Source organism: Schistocerca gregaria, chromosome 2 (assembly GCF_023897955.1).
Source record: "Schistocerca gregaria isolate iqSchGreg1 chromosome 2, iqSchGreg1.2, whole genome shotgun sequence".
In the NCBI taxonomy this organism is placed as follows: Eukaryota; Metazoa; Arthropoda; class Insecta; order Orthoptera; family Acrididae; genus Schistocerca; species Schistocerca gregaria.
In genome coordinates this window covers 333,173,827-333,201,206 of record NC_064921.1, presented here as the reverse complement: position 1 = coordinate 333,201,206, position 27,380 = coordinate 333,173,827, and the positions used below count along the sequence as shown (strand labels likewise).

The following is a 27,380-nucleotide window of genomic DNA, read 5'->3' as shown; positions in this document are numbered from 1 at the left end:
GACGGTTGTGAACATTTTATTACAAAAGGGTTGTATCACTTACAAATGTATCAACAGAGCAACAGATAACAACAACAACAGTTAAAGCAGTCTATGGGCAGTGTGGTAAGGCACCGGCAGCTGGGAGCGGCGGCGGCGGCGGCGGCTTCAGTGGTGGTGGTGCGGCGCCTGGTGGAGCACCGGCTCGTGGTGCTTGGGGATGTGGTAGATGTGCTTGTAGACGGGCACGTGCACGGGGAAGGGCTGCGGCACGGGCACCGGCACGTGGCGTACCACGGCGATCGGCACCGGCGTATCCACCGGGTACGGCACCTGTCAACAGAGAGGTCCGCTGCAGTCACTCAGCTTCGCGGCACTCTTCTTGCAAACGTCAAGTCTCCTTTGGGGATGACCAGGGAGACAAATTGGTGGAACCCAAACATCGTATATGGAGTTATGAGGAACCACATTAAGGAACCACGATTATAAGAAACGGTAGAAGCTAAAAAGCTACAATAAAAAATTCATCAGTAGTTTAGTGCCTATGACCTCTACGTGGCTGGTATAACTGAGAATGGTTGAAACAATAACAAATGAGAAAGTAGTTCAACCACAATCAGTAAAATTCAGGTAAAAACTCTTCCCATACATATCACATATCGTACAGATCCGTAAAATTGTATAAACACCGCTACAAAGCTACTGAAGCTCTACAACAAATCTCGTTTGTCAAATGGTTTCTAATAGAACAGACACGTGTTGTACGACTCGGAAATGTTTAATTTCTAAAGTTTTATAAATCAGCTGTGAACAAACAGAAAATAAGGGCAGTTACACTCAGTCATCCAGTAAGCTAGAGATGTACTGGGTGATCAAAAAGTCAGTATAAATATCAAAACTTAATAGATCATCGAATAATGAAGATAGAGAGGTAAAAATTGACACACATGCTTGGAAATGACATGGGGTTTTATTAGAACCACCCCATATTGCTAGACGCGTGAAAGACCTCTTGCGCGCGTCGTTTGGTGATGATCGTGTGCTCAGCCGCCACGTTCGTCATGCTTGCCCTTCCACGTCCCCAGACCTCAATCCGTGCGCTTACTGGCTTTGGGGTTACCTGAAGTAGCAAGTGTATCGTGATCGACAGACATCTCTAGGGATGGTGAAAGACAACATCCGACCCCAATGCCTCACCATAACATCGGACATGCTTTACAGTGCTGTTCACAACATTATTCCTTGACTACAGCTATTGTTGAGGAATGATGGTGGACATTTTCAACATTTCCTGTAAAGAACATCATCTTTGCTTTGTCTTACTTTGTTATGCTAACTATTGCTATTCTGATCAGATCAAGCGCCATCTGTCGGACATATTTAGAATTTTTGTATTTGTTCCTTTTTTTTGTTCTGATAAAACTCCACATCATTCCAAGCATGTGTGTCAATTTGTACCTCTCTATCTATATTATTCCGTGATTTATTCAGTTTTCCAATTTATACTGACTTTTTGATCAGCCGGTATATGAAAATATAATGAGATGGAAAAAAACATGATACATGAAAGTGCATTTTAACTGGTATTGGGAACTAGGAAAGAAAGGATAATAGCAAATTTGATACCAACATTGAATGTAAAACGAACAGAATGGGCGAAATTTGATGTGAGAAGCGCAGTCAGTGGCTAGCAAGATGTACGTATTGGTTCAAATCGTTTCTAATAGCTTACATATTCTTCACCGCTGCGATAATTTTGTCACAAAAAGTACGTTTACTGTCCTCTCATTAGATCTGTAAGGTATACAAATTAATAATCTAGTTTCTACTGCACTGTAGTTGAGTTGTATTGGACACGAACGTAGTCGATTTGATTGCTATTAGTGGACGAAATATTCAGTTTCGGAGAAGACTCACTTACGTGAAGATTTCTGTCACCGGAATTTGTGCTAATGACCTCGATAATGAAATCGATTACAACGAAAATAACAAACAAGATAGCGGTATTAAAACGTCCTAAAACGGCTATCCTACTAAACAAGTGCTGCCGTGCGCCGTCACAATATTCGTCTATACGAAGAAAAAATTTTGATCGAACGCTGTATAATGAACGCACTGATGGTAAAATAATACATTCTCGGCAAAACGTCTACGACTAGCAGGTCATTGACCATTAGAAACGGTAGCGGTTTATCCCAGCGAATTCTTAATTGATGCTTCTGAATTATGCACGTGAAAAATGAGAAAAGTTATGGAGGAACAGATGGCGACTTTCTACTTTCAAATTGAGTTGGGATACAAAATTCTCCCAATAACCAGCTTCAGATCGTACGAGAAAGAAGTAATCCGCGCACAGTGGGAGAATTATTTTCTTTGAAGATGACTAGCGACCTCCATTTGCATATTTATACGATTACACCGTACAATAAACCAATTTAAAACAAACTATGTCAGTCATAGACGCTTTCACAGAGATTGAGACGTCAGGACGGCCGAAATAGGCATTTACGTTTCAAATAGTATGTGACTGTTTTAAAAATAGCATTGTCCATACGTTACTTACGTTCCGCAGCGCGAGGTTTGGGTTGTCACCGGTGATGGTGTCGGTTTCAGCCTTTGATTACATCAGTTAATTAAAAAAAATTGTAGGAATCTAAACTTTCTTAAGCTTGGTTAAGTAACGTATCGTCGTTAAAATTTTTTAAGATGTTGGCGATGGGCGCTACTGGTAATATTTCGTACATAAGACCAATAAGCAGATTTTCTAAATAAGGGAACTGAAAGCAAATGGATTGCAGACGATGTGGTATAAGAACGCATGTGCTGTGAAGGGTTAAGGAAAGGAGCAGAAATGGTAGGAGACAGGAAGCACTGTAGCTGCGCAGGAGGAGAAATGTTAACAACATGCTATCATTGTAATTACTTTAATTAATGCCAAGAATCTGTCGCAAGAATTCTGTAATGTAATTATACCATGACTCTAATTCAAATTGAAGACCTAACAAAGAATGAAAATATGTACAAGGTTATGTCAACAAGTTAAAAATATACGGTGCTGCGGCCGCGTGAATCAGTATTGATTTGTCTTTCGTTCGATGCGGTGCTGAATTTGTCACACTGTCAAAAAGTCTGTTATTTAAAATGTTCTGGAACATTGTATGGTGTGCTTACTTTTCTCCTGATACAGTTAGCAGATAATTGTAACAGATTACATCATTTTATTTCTGTTTTACGGATCAAAGACCAACTGATCATTCACAGCACGTTGATAAGTACCTGAGTAGCCCCCTTAAATCTTTCTAAACTTACTACCTCCAACGAAAACGTGTGGGGATATTTCTTGGGTATTTGCTTGAAAAATCATATGATTAACAAATTTATTTCCTAAAGTGATTAATTGTTTAAATTATGAGGTGAACAGTAATTTGAAAGAGCATCCTCAGATTCCACTTTCGTCTTAGCATGCCACTCACCCCTCGGACAGTGGACAGCTCTTGGCAAGATCATAGTACAGCACGAGCAGAATGTCTTTCCCTGATTACAAAAATTTATTTCTGAGGGATACTTTTAAATTCAGTTATACGCGTTGTCGCAAAAGGTAGATTAACTGATAAGTTTATTTCTATAGACGTCTACATTAGCTGTGATAGCATCTCATTTCTTCACTGTCTCTCTCTCTCTCTCTTTTTTACAGGACTCGTAATTTAGAAATGCCTCTCGCATACTGGCGGCCATACAAGAGAAAACACTATATGATTCTCAGTTTCGTGGAACAGACCTGAAGCGGGTGACGACACTATTGATACGTGAACAGAACATTTCAGTGCAGTCGGTGAAAACGGAAATGTTATTTTTGCAGAGAAACAGGCCCAGTGGTGAAGATTTTACAGAAACTGCTGCATCTCCATTTGTAAAATATGTCACTTCTGCAAGCTGCGTAGCCGGATGATGCGCCGAGTCGAACTGAGTTTGCTAAGAAACGATGGAATGAAGCAATTCCGTGACTGTCTTAATAAATCTTGTTTTTACTTTGAAGCAACTTTTCAAATCAACGGGAAAGTAAATAGGCATTCCGTGTAGATGAGAAGTTTGAAAATCCGTATATTCTGGAGCACCACGTAAGGGACAGCCCTACAGTGAATGTTTGGCGTGGCTGAGGGCACAACACACATATTGTACGGTTATTTTTCACTTTGTCAAGCACTATGGCAACAGCTTACTGTAACATGTTGAAATTCTATGTTGTACCTCAGTTACAGGAATTACAACCATGGACAGAGTTTCAACAACATGAAACCTTTCCTGAGAGATGGATCGGTAAAGTCGGTACAACATCGTGGCCATCGCGTTAACTAACATTTTTATGGGGGTTAATTAAGAACAAAGCGTTCAGTTCAAACCGTGTCTGCAGACTCCTACAGAACGAATAGAAGGTAGTGTGGAGGCACTGATGGAAGAGATGTTCGAAAAGACGAGGAGAGGAATAGAGTGCCCTATAGACCTTCTACGCACAGGAAACGGAGCATGTGTGGAAATGGATCCATCAAGTTCTTTGAATTTGAGTTGGAACTACATAACTGTATCAAACATGGTTCCTTAGAAATAGATCTTTGTAATCACGGATAGACGTTATGTTGGCCCTGTACATTGGTGTACTTTACAAATTCATTTGTCAGGAAAGGTTTCATCCAAGAACTGGCGAACAAATAACCGCCAACGTGGCGGTACACCATCTTGCAGAAAAGTTGTAATCCATGTAACTGAAGAGCAACGTAAAGTTTCAACATGTTCAAGTAAACTGTTGCCATTGTAGTAGGCTGGGTGAAAAAAATATCGTACAATACTATTGAACAAAGTCACACCACACATTCACTATATGGCTGTCCCTTATCTGGTATATCTCAATATATGTGATTTGGACATTATGCCTATTTACATTCAAGTTGAAGTAAAAAGTCGCTTCAGAGAAAAAACAAATTTTACTAAGGTAGTCATGGCAGTTGATTCATTCCAGTGTTTCCTAGTAAACTAAGCAGGTCTGCGCTTACAATCTGCCTACGCTGCTTGCAATAGCGACATATTTTACAAACGTAAACACAGCGGTTTCCTCTAGAATAGTTACGGTTCCATTTTGTCGGACTGCATTGAAATGTGGTCTGCAGGATTATCAACAGTGTAGTCTCTCAGTGCAGGTCTGTTCCACGAAACCGAAAAATTTGTCGCGTTTTCTCCTGGATGGGTGCCATTGTGAGAGCAGCGTTCCTAAATTACGTTATCCGTAAAGAGAATGTGTGTGTATGGTGTGTGTGTGTGTGTGTGTGTGTGTGTGTGTGTGTGTGAGAGGGAGAGAGAGAGAGAGAGAGAGAGAGAGAGAGAGAGAGAGAGAGAGAGAGAGAGAGAAAGAGAGAGAGAGAGCAGAGAGAGAGATAGAGAGACAGAAAGAGTAAAGAAATGAGATGCTATCAGAGCTCAAGGAAAGGTCTATTGACATAAACGTATGAATTGAGCTATGTTCTAGAAGACAGCATTTGGGTGTATTTAAAAAGTGTGTGCACTTAGAAATACATTTTTGTAATGAGGGGAAGACATTATGCTAGAGCTTTATTATTATCATGCCACGAGTTGTTCGCTGTCAGAGGGGCCAATGGCATTTTGACCCTGCACCTCGACGGATAGCAATGTGCGGCTGTTTGCTGACGATGCTGTGGTCTACGAGAAGGTGTCGTCGTCGAGTGACTGTAGGAGGATGCAAGATGATTTGTACAGGATTTGTGATTGGTGTAAAGAATGACAGGTAACTCGAAATATCGATAAATGTAAATTAATGCAGATGAATAGGAAAAAGAATCATGTAATGTTTGAATACTCCATTAGTAGTGTAGCGCTCGACGCAGTCACGTCGATTAAATATTTGGGCGTATCATTGCAGATCGATATGAAGTGGGAGAAGCACGTAATGGCAGTTGTGGGGAAGGCGGATAGTCGTCTTCGGTTCATTGGTAGAATTTTGGGAAGATTGGTTCATCAGCAAAGGAGATCGCTTATAAAACGCTAATACGACATATTGTTCAGTAGTGCTCGAGCGTTAGGGGTCCCTATCAGGTCGGATTGAGGGAGGACATAGAAACAATTCACAGGCGGGCTGCTAGATTTGTTATCGGTAGGTTTGATCATCAGGCGAGTGTTACGGAAATGCAGAATGAGATTTTCACTCTGCAGCGGAGTGTGCGCTGATATGAAACTTCCTCGCCGATTAAAACTGTGTGCCGGACCGAGACTCGAACTCGGGACCTTTGCGTTTCGCTGGCAAGTGCTCTACCAACTGAGCTACCCAAGCATGACTCACACCCCCGTTCTCAAAGCTTTACTTCTGCCAATACCTCGTCTCCTACCTTCCAAACTTAACAGAAGCTCTCCTACGAACCTTGCAGAACTAGCACTCCTGAAAGAAAGGATATTGCGGAGACATGAGTTAGCCACAGCCTGGGGGATGTTTCCAGAATGAGATTTTCACTCTGCAGCGGAGTGTGCGCTGATATGAAACTTCCTCGCCGATTAAAACTGTGTGCCGGACCGAGACTCGAACTCGGGACCTTTGCGTTTCGCTGGCAAGTGCTCTACCAACTGAGCTACCCAAGCACGACTCACACCCCCGTTCTCAAAGCTTTACTTCTGCCAATACCTCGTCTCCTACCTTCCAAACTTAACAGAAGCTCTCCTACGAACCTTGCAGAACCAGCACTCCTGAAAGAAAGGATATTGCGGAGACATGAGTTAGCCACAGCCCGGGGGATGTTTCCAGAATGAGATTTTCACTCTGCAGCGGAGTGTGCGCTGATAAGAAAGTTCCTGGCAGATTAAGACTTTGTCCCGGACCGAGACTCGAACTCGGGACCTTTGCGTTTCGCTGGCAAGTGCTCTACCAACTGAGTTACCCAAGCACGACCCACGCCCCGTCTTCATAAATTTACTTCTGCCAGTACCTCGTCTCCTAGCTTCCAAACTTAGCAGAAGCTCTCCTGCGAACCTTTCAGAACTAACACTCCTGAAAGATAGGATATTGCGGAGATATGAGTTAGCCACAGCCTGGGGGATGTTTCCAGAATGAGATTTTCACTCTGCAGCGGAGTGTGCGCTGATAAGAAAGTTCCTGGCAGATTAAGACTTTGTGCCGGACCGAGACTCGAACTCGGGACCTTTGCCTTCCGCGGGCAAGTGCTGAGTCGTGCTTGGGTAGCTCAGTTGGTAGAGCACTTGCCCGCGAAAGGCAAAGGTCCGGAGGTCGAGTCTCGGTTTGGCACACAGCTTTAATCTGCCAGGAAGTTTCGTTACGGAAATGCGAACTGGGGTGGGAGTCTCTAGAGGATAGGAGGCGTTCTTTTGGTGAATCGCTACTGAGGAAATTTAGAGAACCAGCATTTGAGGCTGACTGCAGTACAATTTTACTGCCGCGAAGTTACATTTCGCGGAAAGACTACAAAGATAAGATAAGAGAAAGTAGGGCTCGTACAGGGGCATATAGGCAGTCATTTTTCCCTCGTTCTGTTTGGGAGTGTAACAGGGAGAGAATCTGTTATACGAGGTACCCTCCGCCACGCACCGTATGGTGGCTTGAGGAGTATGTATGTAGATGTGGTGTATTTGGATTTGATTATGCAGGAATGCTGTGGAGGGAGAACGAATGTGGTGGTGCTGGGAGGGCGCGGCCGGAAGGCGGAAGCGGGCGCACGCACCTTCCTCTCGACCTCGACGGGGTAGTGCTTCTCGACGGGCACGTGCACCTGGCGCAGCACGGGCACGTGGACGGGCAGCGGCACGCGGACGTGGACGGGCACGGGCTGCGGCACGGGCACCAGCACGGCGCGCGGCACGCCCACCGGCACCGGCGCCGCCACCGGCACGCGCACCACCTTCACCACCGGCACCGCGTACGGCCGCAGCTTCTCCACCGTCTTGCCCAGGCCCTCGCCGCCCGCCGTGCCCGCGAAGCCCACGTCACCCACCGCGTTCTGCTCTGTCAACACGGCGCACGCCTACCATGTAGTCCAGCCACAAAAACAATAAGGAAATGCAGTCCGAAAAAATGAAAGTAGCTTACAGTACGCTTGTTCGCCCACTGCTCGAATATTGCCCTGTATTGTGGGATCCGTACTACATAGTTTTGATAGAACAGATAGAGAAGATCCAACGGAGAGCAGTGCGCTTCGTTACAGGATCATTTAGTAATCGAGAAAGCGTTACAGAGATGATAGATAAACTCCAGTGGAAGACTCTGCAGGAGAGACGCTCAGTAGCTCGGTACGGGCTTTTGTTGAAGTTTCGAGAACTTACCTCCACCGAGGAGTCAAGCAGTATATTGCTCCCTCCTACGTATATCTCGCGAAGAGACCATGAGGATAAAATCAGAGAGATTAGAGCCCACACCGAAGCATACCGACAATCCTTCTTTCCACGTACAATACGAGACTGGAATAGAAGGGAGAACCGATAGAGGTACTCAGGGTACCCTCCGCCACACACCGTCAGGTGGCTTGCGGAGTACGGATGTAGATGTAGATGTAGAATGCACTTTATGAAACCTTCGATACCGCTGGGTATCAATCTCGATACCACTGGGTATCGATCTTTTCATTTATAGTATAAAATCGGACAAGTGTGCGATTTGAGGGTACCGTACCAACTTAATATGTATATATGTTTCATCCACAGGTTATGATGAGTGAGGCTGTGAGGATCAAAATATTTGACATATATGGCCCTACCTTTGATTGCATTAGCCTGGAACTTTAAATTTTCTACCCCACAAAGACAACAGACCTTAGCATTTGACATAAATTTCCACTTGCTACTTCCTCCCGTTCCTTAGAAAGGGGCTCTTAATACATCAACAGACAGAGAGACAGACAACGAAGTTCAAAATCGCTCTGAGGTCATCAGCACCCTAGAACTTAGAACTACTTAATCCGAATTAACCTAAGGACATAACACACATCCGTGCCCGAGGCAGGATTCGAACCTGCGACCGTAGCGGTCGCGCGTTTCCAGACTGAAGTGCCTAGAACCGCGCGGCCACAAGGGCCGGCTTAAAAATGTTTAAATGTGTGTGAAGTCTTATGGGACTTAATTGCTAATGTAATCAGTCACTAAGCTTACACACTACCTAACCTAAATTATCCTTAGGACAAACACACACGTAGGCAGAAATGTCACTGCACATCAATAAAACATATAGGGAGAAGTGGAAATGTTGGAACACGTGAGGCAATACAGACCCTACGACTTATATTAGAAGATGGATTAAGGAAAGGCAAACCTACATTTCTAGCATTTGTAGTCTTGGAGAAGGCTTTTGACAATGGTGACTGGAATACTCTGCTTCAAATTCTCAAGGTGGAAGGGGCCAAATACAGTGAGCGAAAGGCTATTTACAATTTGTACAGAAACCAGATGCCAGATATAAGGTTCGAGGGGCTTGAAAGGGAAGCAGTGGTTGCCAAGGGACTAAGACAGGGTTGTAGCCTGTCCCCGATGTTATTCAACTGTATAGTAAGCAAGCAGTAAAGGAAACAAAAAAAATTCGAGTGTGAACTAAAAACCATGGAGAAGAAATAAAAATGTTTGCAGTTTGACGATGATATTGTAATTTTCCAGGGACAGTAAAGGACCTGGAAGAACAGTTGAACGGAATGGACAGTGTCTTGAAAGGATTATGTAAGATGAACATCAACAAAATCAAAACGAGAATAACGGAATGTAGTCGAATTAAATCGGGTGGTGCTGAGGGAATGAGATTAGGAAGTGAGGCAAGGTAGTAGATGAGTTTTACTACTTGGGGAGCAAAATAACTGATGATGGTCGAAGTAGAGAGGATATAAGCCTTATAATGGCAATGGCTAGAGAAGTGTTTCTGAAGAAGAGAAATTTATTAATATCGAGCATACATTTAAGTGTCAAAAAGCCATTTCTGAAACTATTTGTATGGAGTGTAGCCATCTATGGAAGTTAAACGTGGGCGATTACTAGTTTAGACAAGAAGAGGAGAGTAGCTTTCGAAATGTGATGCTACAGAAGAATGCTGAAGGCTTTATGGATAGATAACGTAACTAATGAGGAGGTACTGAACAGATTTGTGGAGAAGAGGAATTTGTGGCACAACTTGACTAGAAGAAGGGATCTGTTGTGAGGACATGTTCTGAGGCATCAAGGGATCAAAAATTTTGTATTGGAGGGCAGCGTGGAGAGTAGAAACCATAGAGGGAGACCAAGAGATAAATACACTAAACAGATTCAGAAGGATGTAGGTTGCAGTAGTTACTTGGAGATGAAGAACTGGACAGCTGCATCGAACCATAGCAACTAAAGGGAGAAATGGCCATCGTAATAAAAGTATAGGTATCAGAGATAGCATGGATAAAATTGTGTCCATTTTGCATTTGCTATTTGAGTGTGGAACGGTTGAAAAATAATATGGACACTCTGCCAAACACTTAAGAATGAGCTGCAGATAAATCGTTTGGATGTCGATAATCGACACATAGTCTCACAACCCTCTTCCGAGTACGCTCCTACTGCACTACTGTGCAAACATAGGAGTAAGTAATGCAGAAGGAAAAGGTAGGGAGTAAATGTCAGCACGCAAAGAGAAACTACCATCAGATTACAAGGTTTCAGATAAACCTCTGAAATCCATCATGCAGTTCAAATCTTCTGTGTCTACATATCCAGCTCCAGGATAATTCCGGAATGGCATCTTATTATAAAGGAACATTTCTGAATTGCGCTTGAAGTTGGCAAATAGTTTTAGGGTTTCACGGCCGATGGTGAGTTTAGTTAAATGTCCGAACGTTTACTATTTGAGAAGGAAATGACTGCCGATATCAGGGGAGGATACAAAATGGAGGCTGGTAACAGCAAGTAAAGCTTTTCTGATAAAAAAGAAAAGAAAATATCGAACATATAATAAAGTGATTTCAAGTAGATTCTGAAAACATTTGTCAGGAGGGTAGCCGACTACAGAAGTGAACTTGGACGATATCCGCTACAAAGCAGTGTTTCTGTTGTGGAGGGAGGTATCACTACTGTGTCAAAGATGACAAACAAGTGTGTCGATGCTGCATAAATTAGTTGAGTTTCTTTTATTTGATGCTTAAAGCGCAAATGTTGGTTTTCCGCAGGACACGTTCTCTACTTTAAATGACACAGAGACGAGTGTGGTACTTGTTTTTAGATTTTGTGACTCACTTCCCTTACCTAAAAGAGTGTGAGATTTTAGTGTCAACAAAATGCCTGGGTGCGTCGATAATTTTTTAGGAGGCTCCCAGCCACAGTAATTTACCCCTTTTAGAGGTGTCTGTACCCGTATTTTATGATTAGCTAGAAATCCATCACGGCTTCACACAGATAGCAATGGGTATCTACAACGGAACGACTTAATTATAACATGTAGAGATATAAAGAAACCTTCCTTGTAAATAAGTCTCTCTGTTAATGAAAACTGTATCTAAATCCCTAGAACAGTTGCTGAGATTAACCCGAATCCACAGACCAAAACCACTAAGAGGAAATTTAATCTATCATACGTACATAGAAGATATACACGAACCTTCCTCGTGAATCAGTGTACATAGTTGCGTAAACAGTATCAGAATCCCTACAACAATTCCCAAGCTTAGCTGTGACATACAGGTAGAAAAGGATGGCATTGACTTTAATTTATAACGTGTACAGAAGGAGGGTGTATGTATATACGTACACTTTCCTGCCGGTCCGTTTCAAATCTTTCAGTTAGTCGTCTCCGTAGCCAGTTATCCAACAGGAAAAAGGTAACCTGCGGCTTAACATGGAATCCGTACCTCTTTTCCTTGTGGCGACAGTCCACGTAATTGAGATGTGAATGCTGGAATTAAAGACAGGGTGGAAAATCCGTAAGCTAACCGAAATTCGATCCCGAGTCCTCTCAGTTTCCAAGCAAACTTTTTATCGCCAGACCACCACGCCCGACTTAGATTCCACTCAAGCTTCGTTGCTGTCTAGAAATGCTGCGGCAGACAGTTCATAGTTCAGCCAGTTTCAACGAAATATTTATAAATTATGTAAACGAAAGATCCTCGTGCACCAGTGTAGCCTTAATTAAAATGTAATCGATATCCCGACAGTAGTTTCTGAGATTCACCCGAACAGTTAGAAGCAAGCAGGGGACTTCTATATATACATGCACAGATTTGATCTATAGTTATTTGACTGTATTTTTTTTTTCATTTCATGGACTTTTTTTTATGAACCTCCATATGTAAATGTTTTACTTTTTGTTTATACAGTGGGGTGACGTAAAGAGGAGGCTGGGATACGTTATTTGGGGCACCTGTGAAGAGTACTCATAAGTACGGTACTCTCCTCGCATTTCGGCGGCAGCTGCTCACCTGCCAGGGAGCCGCCCACGTCGGCGACCCCGCCGTAGTCGGCGGTGAGCGCCGCGGCGTGGGCGTAGCTGTCACCGGCGCCTGCCGCCGCCGCCCCCACGTCCGCCACTGCTGCTGCCGCTGCCGCCCCCGCGTCCCCGGCGCCGCCCCCGTAGTCCCCGGCGGCAGCCGCGTAGCCGCCGTCGGCGCTAAGGCCGCGCTTCTCCACAGGCTTCTCGTCCGGCTCCTCGTGCACCTGGATTGGCTCGGCCAGCGCCGCCACAACCAGCAGGAGCAACTGCAACACGACAACCCAGTAAGCAGCTCGTCACCAGTGAAGCCAGGGAGTTGGAAAATGAAACTATCTGTAACGGTGAGGCCTAGTCAGGAGGCTGGTGCTTTTTACAGGGCGTGGGTTACAGCTAGTCAACGCCGCATTTCGCTTCCTTCATAGCGAACCAGTTTTTCGGGCAAGTACTCTCCTTCAGAGAGGAACTGAACTGTGTGGCAGTATTTGTCTTCTGCATTAACGAGCACCCTTTGGTCATGTGCAGTGTCCTAGAAGGAATAGTCATTATTCATAGACATGAAGGAACGCTCGTCTGGACATACGGACTATTAAGAATGGATTCCGATATCGAGCACGTTATTAATGTCTCTGTTGTACGTTTTCCTTGAATAACTCGAAAATAGCGGCCCTTAGCAAAAACTTGTCGCGCTATAAATTTAAACTACATTGAATTTCTTATACGAAAGTCCTTTCCATTTTTTCTCTAGGACTAACAGTCTGCTTGACGAGAGTGAAACAATACTGAAAATCTAGCGCCACGTGCGTACGCTGTAACGTAGGCAGTTTTTGTAGGCAAATTCAAGATAGAATAATACGATTAGACTTCAGCTGCATTATTTATTGGTGACATATGAAAAGCTGTGCCGCACTGGGACTCGAACCCGGATATCGCGCTTTGCGAGAGCGGTCGCCTTAAACTATTAGGCTATCCGGGCGCGCTTCCTGTGCCGACACATACCTCCATATGTCACCGTGTGTCCACGTCCTGTATTTGCTCTGTTCTTGATATTTTCACACTGAGAGACTAATTCATTATTGTTGCGTGCTTGTCTAGGCATGTACTACTTTCTTGCAATGCCCCTGTTTTATGGTTTACTGTGCGATGTCCTTTGGACATGCGTGCACGTGTTTTACAGAGTACTACCCAATGTCTTCCAGACAGGAATTGATTTATTTTACGGTGTACTGTGCAATGTCTTTCAGTCATGTTTGGGTATGTGCATGTGTGAAGGGTATTGCACAGTACATTGTAAAACACAGACAATGGAGAATTGTATGATTTAAGATAGTTTCCGGACTTGATAGACCATAAGTGGCCCATGTCAAACTGTTGGTCTCGTGACCCTCTGTCTAATCTTCTGTGGTGCGATGTAAACAATGACAAAGTAGTGTATAATACAGAAAATAAATAACAATGTACATTAAAATGCTTCAGAATAAAAGCAATCTTGGTTGCGAAGTTATTTAATATTCATGAAGCGTTTCATCCTTTTTGGAGCATCATCAGATTGTCAATAAGGAACGAGAAACCAAGCAGTTAGAAACAAACAGAGGATGGGGCATTGTCCTATCTCACACGAATAGGCAAGTAAAATTAACTAAAAGTAATAGAAACTTACGTAAAATTATATGCGAGTGCAGGCTTTCTCGGCGAATTTCATGTATGAAGTCTTCACAGGTTGTCAGCCGAGTAGCATCGTCGTCTCGGAGCAACGTTTCGATGGAATGCGTCTCCATCATCTTCAGGCGAAGTGTCGGGATATCGTCGGTCGCGGGCTGACATCTCTGCTGGCCGCTCTCTGCTTCCAGGCGCATCGGCGATTCCGCGGGAGCGTGATTGGCCGGCGGCGGGAAGCGAAGAGCGGTCCAGCAGAGATATCAGTCCGCGACCGACGATATCCCGACACCTCTCCTGAAGATGATGGAGACGCATTCCATCGAAACGTTGCTACGAGACGACGATGCTACTCGGCTGACAACCCCTGAAGACTTCATATATTACGTAAAAGTAGTTGGATATGTAACCGACCTGTGATAAAACCGTATAAAATTGAAAATAGACGTAAGAGTAACCAGAGATGTAATGCATCCATCATAAAAAAAAAATTCCAAGGTGAACCTAAAGAAAATAAAACTGCCAGTACTTTATTAAGAACATACAGGAAGGCGGTAGCTTTGTGTACGCCAAACGGATATTGTGCTGCGTGCTGCTCGTACCACGTTTATTTTGTAAACGTGGTCCTATTTTGCAATGCTGTGGCGCAGTCAGCTGGTTAGCCGAAATAACATACGATAGTTGCTGAAATTTAGCCGCTACCTTTCTGTCCCTTCTTGAAAGTGGTATCCTTTTCTTTTATCTTGGTCCACTTTGCATTTTATATGTTTTTATGATGCATGGATTATATGTCCAGTTACGGCTGGGTCGCTTTTCCATTCTACATGGCTTTATAACAGTGGGTTACATATCCAGCTGATTTTGCGTATATTTCTATTAGTCATAGTTCAATTTACCCTCTTAGTCGTGCAAGACACAACCATTTGTGTTTAGTTGATTGGTTTCTTGTTTTTTTATTGACAATCAAATGACTGTTTTTATTATGAAATAATTCGAAACTTGTTGCTGTAGCACCCTGCCACAATGAAATGGAATAATTTCGACATTAAATGTGTTCATGGAAACCATAAGGACTAGGGCGTACGTTCGTATAACTGTTTTCTGCTTCAAATCATAGTTGCCGTATAACCCTGAATATTGGCTACTCCTTCTGGGACACTCTGGTCAGCCGAGCAGGTAATCGGTAAGACTGAGGTATGCATCGACGTCCGCCGTGTGTTGGTCTCATCCGTGGAATCGCGGACGCTCTTCCGACGCTGCTATCATCGGCGCAGCCAGGATGCAAGCCAACTACCGCTTTTTGCCGGACTAGCCATCAGGCCGCATTCAATCCGCCACTGTCTCCTCAGAACCGCCAATAGGGCATCCTGCCCCCGCTTCATGGTCCAAGGTACGAACATGAGACCCTCCTAACGCCAAGCGGCGGGGGTTCGACGCTGCCGGATGCAGCGTTCCAGCAAGCAGATCTTGGTTCCTCATCCTGATGCGTCCGCCGTTTCCTGCTTGGCTGGCTACTGGTCTGCTCCACTCCGCCACGCCATCGTGATTCATCAAGAGCCAGCAGCTGGATATGCCCTGGTAGGCAAGGCCGCTCGCTACTGGGCTGCTTCTTCGAGCAGTGCTTATTATAGCGGCGCGACCAAACCGGAGCGCCAGGTTGCAGGGTTCAACGCCCATCGGTTCAGGCTCGTAGCACTACGCTTATTTGTGTTAAACCATAAGGCACCATTATGTATCCCTCCTGCGCTATTACCTTTTACACACATCACTTTACCTTGTGTCCCAGGAACAATGTAAGATTCCAGGGGACTAGAAAATGTCTCGGTTTGTTCCAGTCTTTATGACGCGTCGCAAGTCAGGACTACAGACCGATCTCAATCGCTACAATTTTTAAAGCAGGAAACGATCGACTAGAGATACTCTTTCTTCATAAACGTCGTGACAACATTTGCTGGATTTGACACTTATCCCGTTTCGACACTAATGAGTCATAATCAAAAGACCCTGACGAGAGCTGCCGATGGTCACTTAAAGTCATGTGGTAGATGACGACTTATCATTTTGGTTAGAAAATGCCGGTCAAAACTATTGTCTAATCCACTAACTGTAAGCAAGATACTTGCAAGTGGATGACTATAGAACCATGGCACATAATCTGCGCTCTTGAATGACGAAATACGTGAAGAGCGAGGACTTGCCTGTAGGAGCCAAAACTACTCTTGCAAAGTCTCTTTGTGGCCAAAACATCTACAAACTAATAGGTACCAGATCCCATCAGTATGTGTGAGACTCCCGTCTTCCAGAGAGCTATTCGCTCAGTTCCGCACTCTGCTGAATTTAGTACTTGCTTCTCTAGATCTACATCTGTACTCCACATGCCGCATTACAGTGTGTGGCTAAACGTGCGTCTGCTGGTACTACCATCTCGCCTTTTTCATCTTCCGTTCGAAAATGGTGCATGAGAAAAATCACTATCGCTAAGCCTCCTATCATCTCTAATTTGTCTGACTTTGGCAGGAAGTAAGGAAGTAATATGTTATCTGACTCTACATAAAAAGCAGACTCTGCGAATATTCATGATAGAACTGGCTTTGCTACACAACGCCTCAATTGTAACAACTGCCACTAGTTTCTGCTGAGCACCCTCTTAACGCTCTTCTGCTTACTAAGCGCACCCGTGACGAAGCGTGTTGCTTGTTTTCGAATCTTATCTGTTTCCATTCAGGCATTCTAGCGAGGGTGCCAGACTAATGACGAAAGCGTAATAATTATGCTAAGGGTTCATTTCTGAATGAGTTACATGTTTTTACGTTTCTTCCATTTGAATCTCAGTCTGACATTTTAGCTTTACATTGGTCGGTAGTTCCTTAGTACTTTACTGTCGTTATCGTTTCCGGTGATATGTCGACAGAAGAGTGATCAACCTTTATAGGATTTCTTCTTTTATTTCTTCACAATACGTTGCATTTATTGACAATAAGTAGAATTTTTGGGTTAAATTCCAGCCTCTGTTTCAATAACCGATCTTCCACAGGTCTTCCTGCATTTCGCTATAGCCGTCCGACATAGCAGCCCTATCGAATGTTACTCCAAGTACGCAACTTGAGAGAGGATTGTTAGAAAACAGAATTCAGTACCTCATTTTCAAGGGTGATATATCATTCTTAACTCTAGGGAATGCAATAGGTTCGTTAAAAGTTAGTAAGCAACCTTCCATGAGAAACTGAAATAGAGATAGCTGCTGCGTAGGAAAGAGAAAGCTACTGTCGCCTCAGCGAAAGGAGTGAATCAGCGCTGTACGTGACTAGGATGTCATCACGGACTCGACTAGTGGAGGATGGGCTTTTGTGGTCATGATCGCAATTCTTTCGTGGCTCCCCTTCGTATGGGACATTCTATCTTTGAAGTAGTTCATATCACACAATGAGTGTGTGTTTCTATTCGGATATACCCGTCACGCTCAGAATCAAATGTTCTTGGCAATGAGGAATTGTTAGAGAGAAGACAGCACAGCACTGCAATCGGTGATGCAGCCACCAGTAGCTAACCACAGGCAATACCTCGTGAAATGGTACTCAAAGTACTATCCGACATACGTAGCCCTGCTCGCGGAATGCAGACAAGGACAGAGATAAGCCAGTGCGCCGGAACGCTACCATAGGACTTTCTAAGCACCAAAAGGTGTAACAAGTTTTTATCTAATAATAACAGTGTGTATCGCATAAAAAAATTTATTTTAAAAATGGTGACCGGTTTCGATTAGTGTTTTATCATTTTCAGACGGTTACTCCATACTGACTGCCGGAGATGGTGGCAGGGATCATGAACGGCTCTAGGATGGCGTGAGGAGGAGATGCGCTGAAAATGATCAACCACTGATACGAAATGGTCGCCGATCTTAAAATAAAATTACTGTACTCGATCTACACTGTTTTATTAATTATATCAACAATTTTAGTAGGGTTTTACCACCGATGTTGCTTCGTAAAACTGTGTTTCAAAAAATCAAAAGATTTACCTTGACTAGTGAGTCTCGCTACGTGTTAGTACGCGCCACTGGTAACATAAAGGTGGAAACCAATGTGAGACGATGATTTCGTCAGCCAGCTGCAAACATTTCAGGCTGGTAGTGGAGCTACTCTCATCAGGGAGTTGTTTAAATGAGGTAAAATGAAGCCACTTGTAAGTTTTGAATAACAACAATCTACTTTTCATTCATAACAGCTCTTGTTTTTCAGCTATAGTATGTGGTATGTGATCTGCATCTTCGGCAAGACAACATGCTACTCCATATCCCCCATGGAAATGTAAATGCCTTGGGGCTAAGGCCTCCCGGCGGGTAGACCGTTCGCCTGAGGCAAGTCTTTCGAGTTGACGCCACTTCAGCGACTTGCGTGTCGATGGGGATGAAATGATGATGATGAGGACAACACAACACCCAGTCCCTAAGCGCAGAAAAGCTCCGACCCTGCCGGGAATGGAATCCGGTTCGTTAGGTATGACATTCCGTCGCGCTGACCACTCAGCTACCTGGGGCGGACATCGCCCCGATAATATTATATTGTTGTTGCGGAAGACTCAAGAGAAATAGGGATGCTTATGTGCTTAACTCGGTAACGTGATCTCAATCTTACTGAGAACATCTGGGATGCCAATGAACGAGAAGCCCGAGCCCCTGAACAACACCCACCCCAAAAATCTCTTTCGATTTTGGACTCCGTTTGAGATTGCCGTCAGCAATTTAGATGCTCTGTGTAGTAGATGCCATTCCACGACGCGTGCCGCCGTCAGGTAGAAAGTTATTGTTTGTCTCTAACATAGTGGTGTACTAGCGTTCAAGAGAAACATCACTTTACACTTGTAGCTCCCTGAGAACGCATACAGTGTTATCAAACAGTTCTTTATTTTAATGTACAGATCAGTATTTTTTCTTTATAGACCACTAACTATAATAATTATTTGTTATTGATCAGGTCGAACGCATTTCAATAAAAATTAATAAACACAAAAATTAATTACTAATCGTATACGTCTTATTATGAGGTAATTATGTATTCGATAGTGAAACTACTTGTCACAATTTGGATACACGAGAACAAACTGAACAGTAATGCCTCTGAATTTTTTACTTGAAAACTCTTAAGCCTTTTAAATAAAACAAACGTTATTAACATCCTATATCTTTATTCTCCGCGCCTACACAGCCATTTTGCGACATGGTCCCAAACAGAGGCGAGTTTCTTAATACTGACACTGTAGATTCTTGGAATTTGTTGACGATGTCACAACCTCAACTCTGCATGCACCGTTTCATCACTATTAAACCGGACTCGTCAAGGGTGTTCTTGAAGTTTTGATAACTGGTGCGAATCGGATGGGGAGAACTCAGGACTGTATGCAGGATGATCGGTGACAGTGAACCGAAGGAGTTGGATTTCTGCAGTTGTCACAGTGCTGATGTGTGGTCTGCAATCGTCTTGCAGAAGGAGTGGATGCGTTGAGGGTGGACTAACTTCTCGAATTCGAAACTCCTTTACAGTACCCTATTACTCACGAACCTATATAGTTACGTTTCACACCGCCACGTTACATTTTACAATTTAGAGTTCTTTAGTACAGAAGGCTACAAATATGAAGAAATCCTGAATAATGCTATTTTACTTCAACAGCCTTATGAGTTTTATCATAAGAAATTCTGAGGCATTAGCTTCCAGCTCGTAAAATATTATATCAATAATGGAAGAAATTCATTTTGCTGTCGATGGTCCCACTTGGAGGTGTGTACTGTGTGACAACGTTAGAAATTTGTTACAAAATACAACAAGACATGAGGCCTTCAGAATTTGGTGGTAGCATTCTCAATTGTCATTAGACATTAATCAATGTAATGCTTATTATTTGGCTTCACGATCAGCTGCCTGTCACTGTAATCTCTGAATCTACTCATCTGATAATGAATTGTCATATAAAATGTTATTAGCGTACTCATACCTACATTGGGATGTGTCGGAAGAATTCTAGAGCAGTGGGATAATTCATCTATGGAGAAGGATGAAAACATTGTTCCATTCCTTGTCAGTTTTCGACCTCTACCAACCTGTACCGATGGAAAAGATGTTTCAGATTTTGAAAAGAAAAGAAAGTTTTATCGTAACGGTCGCTGAAGGATGATGTCATTAACGACAGTGTACAAGCTCGTAGTAGGGAAAGTAACTGGCCCTTTTGTTTTCAAACAAAAGATCTCGACATTAATGAAAGCCTTGAAAAGCTAAGTTTGAGCCACAGTCCTCCTGAATGCGAGTCCAGAGTCTCAGAACGGCATCGCTTCGCTTGGCGTCAAAGAAGAGCTGCGCAGTTCGTCACGGTTGTGATTATTCTGCGAAATGTCATTATAGAAGTGCACAACAAAATCCAGTGGTAGGCATGAAAAGAAAACCGCAGTGAATCGCAGAAGGCTTCACTCTGAAAATTTCAACGGCTACGGTTCCATACAAGTGTTATACCCGTATCAATTTCTCCGATATACGTTTCACATGATGATCACAAGGGTAAAAACAGGCACATTAGAAATTATAAAAGAGGGGAACACCAGTCTCTCTGTCCACGTGCTGTCTACAAATTGAGCTGCAAGGAAGCGGGGGCATGCGGGAGAGAGGGAGGGGGGGGGGGGGGTGAGTAGCTCAGAGCGTGTGTGAGATGTACTAAATAGATACAATTTTGTCGTCAACTTCATTGTTAATTTATTTCATTATTTAAGTTCAAATTACCTTGCATAATATTTCACCTAACAGCTGAGAGGAACAAGTTGACTTCCGAAAAGAGAGCTTGTGGTCGATGCTGTTCTTAATAATCCTAAAAGGCAGGACTGTGACACTGAGACATATATTACATATACTGAGGGTCTTGACAAAATAAGACACCGAAAATGGTGTGACATTGTAAAAGGCAGTGTAACAGTAACGTATGTTCATTCGATGAATACTCCTGATATTGTGTAGTGTCCGCTGCTGCATGTATTTGAAAAGGAGTCAACATACTGTATCAGTCACTTCTTTCTACCTAGCAGAACGCATTTCGCGAAATTATTGTTAAAATTGTGTATTCTATATCTTTTTGAATGTGACGCATGTTGTCGTCATTTTTGACAGATAAGCGATAACGGAAATAGCGAAGGATAATAACGAATGATAGGGTGCAACTTTGAAATGTAGTTGAAGGTTATTCGGTCAATGGTTTGATACTAGGAGCCCATGGTCTGCAGTGGCTCGCCACTCTCTACGAATAGGTGGACAAATCACACGTTTCATGTCTGCAGGACTATATCAGGCGGACTGTGACACAGTTTGATGTGGGAGCTATTCAGTACATTGGAACGACTGTAACATCGTGTGCATAGAAACCGTCAGGCGACGTGCACTAACCGCTGCATTCTATGACGTTTCATTACAACTTCGGCTAAGAGTGGCCTAACGAACAGCTGATTCGGGTATCGGCTGGATAACACACACACGACTCCAGAATATCGTCGGTGTCATGACTGACGACCGGACTGGTCGTAATACGTTACTGCTAACGGAAAACTGTCGCTGAAAATATTATGCCAAGGTAATCCCCAATACCGCATGCAAGGTTCGTCGATTCTCCGTTGCGCTAAGCCGCCCTGTTGATACTTTATCAGTGGCACATTCATATGCAAATGTGAGTGGATATTCTGAAGCAAAATTTTGAAGATTTATGAACATCATAATCGCTTTTGGAACAGGTAGTTCCTAATCAGACCGATAGCATCGGTTGTAATAAGTTTAAACAAAATTTTGAAAATGAAATTTATGTTCCGAAAAAGACCAAGCTGTAACACAAAGAATAATAAAAGCTATTGCAAAATACTTTTCCTTTACTTCCAACACAAAATTCCATATTTATAGTATGCACGCCTGATTTCTGTAATCGCAGAACACAGAAGGAAAGCAGTTCAGACAATAGACTCGTGAGTTGACCAGTAAGAAGAACTTGACCAGCTGTATGTAGGTTTGTGTAACGTTTTTATTCCTTTTTAAACTGCATTTCATTGGCGTCATCTTAGCAGTTATAAGCCTTTTTAAACTGCATTTCATTGGCGTCATCTTAGCAGTAGTAAGTATAAGTAATGAGAATCAGATTGCTCTTCTCTGAGCTTTCAACTACAGGATTTCAGTACCATTAGTAAAAAAATACAACAAAAGAAAATAAAAAAAAAACCATATTTCACAATCACCAATAGATGCTGGTACCCCAATTCCTTATGTACTAGCCGTTTCAATCATTTTATCTTCAGGTATCATAAAATTATCTTAGATCACCGCACATGGCAGTAATTTTGAGATAACTCAAGAAAGTCAAATGATTGAAGTCGGTAGGAAATACAGAAATATATCGACATGTGTTAGCGGTCTATAATCTGTATTTTGAGCTGTTGAGTATCACTTGCATACAATATATTCTGGTACCATATCGACTCGATGCGAAAGAAACCTCTCATCTATCGAGCAAGTGCGAATACAGAATAATTTTAAAAAATTGTCGCCCGTAAGACTTCGTATCAAACTAAAGCCTTTTGTAAATGTCTAGGATTTAATTGGTATCTAACGTTGTGACATTACATTAGAACCGGTAGATAAACTAAGACATTTGCACGCAAAAATAGGCTGAAATTTGATTTGACTACTAGCTGCCGGAAGAAATGAATTTTAATTTATTGAACCATAAGGTCGTGTTTTACAACTCAGTGGCGGTTGAAATGCACAGTGTTTCAATGGTTTCTTTCAAATAAATAAAATGAGTAATCTGTAGCTCGCAACCCGTGAACAGCGTTCTGGCATGACTGCAGGTAGAATATAGCCTTTCGTTCTATGAGGTACTACGAGCGGGAGGGCGATGAGCTCATCACCGTGCCCGACTCTAACCTCCTAAAAAGATCCACGGTCCTCAGTTGGATAGCAGCCTAGGCAGAGATTGTGTCATCCTGGAGAGAGGGGAAGTTTGCGCTCCTACCAGGGATTGAACGTGGAACCTCAAAGTCTAGTGCTCTACATGCCAGATCATCACCACCACTTTCAAGTTAATGTGGTTTGCAAAAGGATTCTGCCTTCAGGTAAGAAGGTTTCCTTCCTCTTTCTACTCACTCCTGTTTCTGTGAAGTTTCGGCGTCATCAGTGGGTTTACTTTTTTTGTATGCATACTTATGTTCCTGTAGCTGCCTGTAATCTGAATTCACAAACACACTGTACAGCTGTTCATGAGGGTTGTGTGCTCTGTGAACAGTGGTACAGTGTATGTCTGCGAGAACAGTTTCATAGAGTGATGAAAATCAGAAACCCACTAAAATTGCAGATGACACGCTGCTGTACTGTAGAAGACAGATAGCTACACGATCATCAGTATGTGATATTAAAAAAAAAAATTAACCAGCTGATAACGGTGAAACTTCACCGAATTATGTGTGGTCGAAGATTGGTTGGGTTGTTTGGGGGAAGAGACCAAACAGCCGTGCCCTTTCAAAGGAACCATCCCGGCATTTGCCTGGAGCGATTTAGGGATATCACGGCAAACCTAAATCAGGATGGCCGGACGCGGGGTTGAACCGTCGTCCTCCCGAATGCGAGTTCAGTGTGCTAACCACTGCGCCACCTAGCTCGGTGTGTGGTCGAAGAAAAAGGAAAACTGAGTTTGGTCGAAGGCAGAATCCTTTACACGTGTGATTCAGCGGGGCTTGTCAGTGCTGTCTTACAAGAAACGCCTCCTCCTCACGCAGTGTAACTGTCGGCGTTGCTCACTGCCGCTCACTGCAGCTTTCATTCACCTACTGATACTTAACCCTAGCACTCGACGTCGTTGATACAAGTCCGATAACGGTATGCGCGAAAGGCAAGCGTACGATCTCGATGGAGGAAGGACGTGATGTGCAGAAAGAGGCGGTGAAGGTAGTCGACTCACCGTCACGACGGTCCGCATGGTGAGACGAAGAGGGAGCCTTCTCTAGTTCTTCAGTCCAGCTGCGGCAGCGGCCTCTCACCGGCAGAATGGCTGTATTGGGGGGCGGGCCTTCTTATTATACCAGTGTTTCACTTTCTCCGCGGCAGTTTCCCCCGTGACCGCGGCTACGGCGGTGACGGCTTTCCCCGTGGACGGAGCCGCTGGACCGGACCGGTCTTACCTGGCGGTCAAGGCTCGGTCCGCAAGGCCGACCTGCCCAGCCCAGCCCAGACAGAGATAGCGGGCAGCAGGTCCCGCCGGCAATGGCATTGGCCGCTGAGAAGCCGCTTCCAGGCCGCCTTCGCACGCCTCGCCCCTCTCACGGACTACTGCGCGACGTGAATGCCTCGCCTGCGAGACTCACAGTGCCCGAGCAAACAACGGATGGACTGACAAAGAGATCGCGTCGTCATCGACAGCGTCCTAATTTGTAGTATATAAAACTCTGGGTCAGAAGCGAGCTCTAGATGGCCAGGCATTTAGAATTGTTTGACCAGGTGCGAGAGGGGGTTCCGCGCTCTGATGGTTCCGTAAAAACCTAATTACCCTGCATAGACAGTTCATTCATCTCAGGAATCGAGAATCTCCACAATTTTTGCTTGTTACCGACATTAATAGTGGCAAGATATGAGTCCCCGGTACTCCAGAATTTTCGAGAATGTTTAAATTTCACGTTTGAAACCGAATAGCAAATGACAAAAATTTTTCGTGTTCTATGATTACAAATAAACGCTTTTCGGACATTTTCGGCTCTAAGCGTTGCCTCTAGTCTAACTTCATGATTCTGGGTCAACGGGAAAAGGGCTGTAGGTTTTCATGAATGATTGGGTTGGGGTTGCTTTGGGGGAGGAGACCAAACGGCGAGGTCATCGGTCTCATCGGATTAGGAAAGGAAGTCGCCCGTGCCCTTTCGAAGGAACCATCCCGGCATTTTCCCGGAGCGATTTAGGGAAATCACGGAAAAACCTAAATCAGGATGGCCGGACACGGGATTGAACCGTCGTCCTCCCGAATGCGAGTCCAGTGTGCTAGCCACTGCACCACCTCGCTCGGTTTCATGAACGAGTTTCCTCGTATCGAAATATGTCACACGAATGGAATATGTTTTATTTGGATCAACGTAGAAGCTTACGTTTTGTACACCGCCAAGTAACCATAGATCTTAACATGTGACAAATTTCAATGTAATGCGTGTACAATTTCCTGAGAAAATGTTGGTCTTAAGAGACAGACAGACCGATTCTCTAATAACAAATGACAAAGAAAATTATCGTGCGATACAATTACAAACTTTCAGTTTTACTATCTTTTCCTTTCTTGCCAAATTTCGTGAGTCTGAGGTAGAGGTAATTACCCTACACATTTTGGTGGGTGAGTTTTCGATTATTAAAGTATATGACATAAATTTCCATGTCTTTTGAATGCACTGACTTAGTAGCTTTAATTTTTGACACAGTCACGCGATCATAGATATAAATTTCAAGTTGGTATAAATTTCAAGCTCATACGTCTAGCTATTTCTGAGAAAGAGCACCAGATAAAAATGGACAAAACTTTTTTTCGTGTTATATGATTAAAATTTAACACTTTAGGATTTTCTTCTTTAGTTGTGTTGTGAAACTTCGACTCTCGCCAAATTTCCAGATTCTGGGCCAAGAGGAAGTAGACTATAGGTTTGGATGAGTGAGCTTGCGAGTCTCAGAATATGTGACATAAATAGCCGTATGTTTTGATTGAATTGATTTGGAAGCTTTAAATATTTCATTCTCCAACAGACCATAGCCCTTAAAATGTGGTTTAAATTTTAACTTGATACGTCTGTTCGTTCCTGAGGAAAAGCATTCTTAACAGTCGGACACGCAGAGAGACACGCTGAGATACGTTTCTAGAAGGGTCTCGTTTTTGCAGTTTGAGTCACGGAATCCTAAAAAATAAGGTTTTCTCATGGATGATGCGAAGTATGAGCCATTTATTTTAGCACAGTTTCCAGACGCCGCTTGGCGTAGCGTAAAGAGGATGAACGGCACTTTAAAGATCGTGGGATTGAGTCCCAAGGTGGTTCCCTATATTGTAATCTTAATTTTTACATTACTTGCACTGATACTATACTGAAGTAATATTGAGCATATTGAATTTATTAATAGTTACAACAACACGCGAAAACAAAAGACAAAGGAAAATTTTATATTACTGCAGGGGCGATTAGGACGCTCCTGCAGCCTTTCCGATGGGAAGGTTTTGATCGCCCACTTACAGAGTGAACTTGGCTCCCTCTGAGTTTCGTCTCTGTTCACGTGAACAGCTGGCTGTGGGGACAATATTGTGACACAGACAACGAGCTGCAGACTAGCGTAGAGAATTGTCGGAATGCAAAGGCGGCTCCCTTTTATGGCTAAGGTATTGGGAAGTTGGTACAGTGTTATGCTACAAACATGCTCCTGTTTACAGATGTAAATCAGGGCGGCGAGCATGTAGAGAAGTAACTGGAAGGTGTAGTCAACTGTTGGAAATAAAACCTTTTTGATTTTCACTGTGGTTTCTATTTTGCGATCGATCGGTCCTTAATTTCCAAATAACCGTGGTGCAGATGTAGAAGCATTAATTTTCACAGCATCTTCCGCACTTTACAAACGCTCCAATTTTACGATTACTTGACAGTTTCAAAGCAACATAAAAATCGTTTTACATTCATAAAATGTTCTCTCTTACCGCAGTTTGATAGCGAACCACGCGTAATGCATAATTTTGCTTAATATTGGCGAGGATAACTCATGATGTTCAGTGTAACGTATTTTGATGCTGTCTTCTCGTAATGTGATTTCTTTTTTACTCTCGAGGAGATAAGAACAGTTTTGAAGCTTCTTGGCGAAATTCCTTAGCTGACGATATAAGTAAGCATCACCGGGATACACCACCTAAGTACATTTGGAGGAATTACTTTAATACTGCCCCATGACAAAATTTCATCTTGGAAACACCTTGGCGCATAATTATGAATTTGTTTGTTCTTTCCATGAATCAGTTAACAGAAAAAATTTGTTCTTCTGCTCTTCAAATACAATATATAGAACATTATTTCGACTGACTTGTAGTGTAACTAATGAAAAAACGGAAAGTAAAAACAAAACCAAAAACTGGGCTAAAAAGGTTTTCTCACATTGTGACTCAATCGTATGACAGCAGGATTGGCGCCAGCCGTTGCCTGAAAACTGAGCTAACATAAATGACTCGCGCTGCTCCCGGATCACGACGGAAACTTTTTTATAAACGTTTGGCCATCTGCAGCTCCGATTTCTGTCCTTTTCAT

The 27,380-nt window shown here is 43.3% G+C and overlaps 1 protein-coding gene across 1 annotated transcript; it reads right to left on the bottom strand.

Annotated features, from left to right (window-relative positions):
* LOC126336986 (uncharacterized) lies at nucleotides 1-24,139 on the bottom strand. Its single transcript, XM_050001223.1, has 4 exons — nucleotides 24,035-24,139; nucleotides 12,399-12,675; nucleotides 7,713-7,993; nucleotides 1-312 (listed from the first exon to the last, which is right to left on the bottom strand). The coding sequence occupies exons 1-4, from the start codon at nucleotides 24,050-24,052 to the stop codon at nucleotides 148-150; spliced, it is 741 nt and encodes a 246-aa protein (XP_049857180.1). The 5' UTR covers nucleotides 24,053-24,139; the 3' UTR covers nucleotides 1-147.
* Between the last annotated feature and the right edge of the window lie 3,241 nt (nucleotides 24,140-27,380).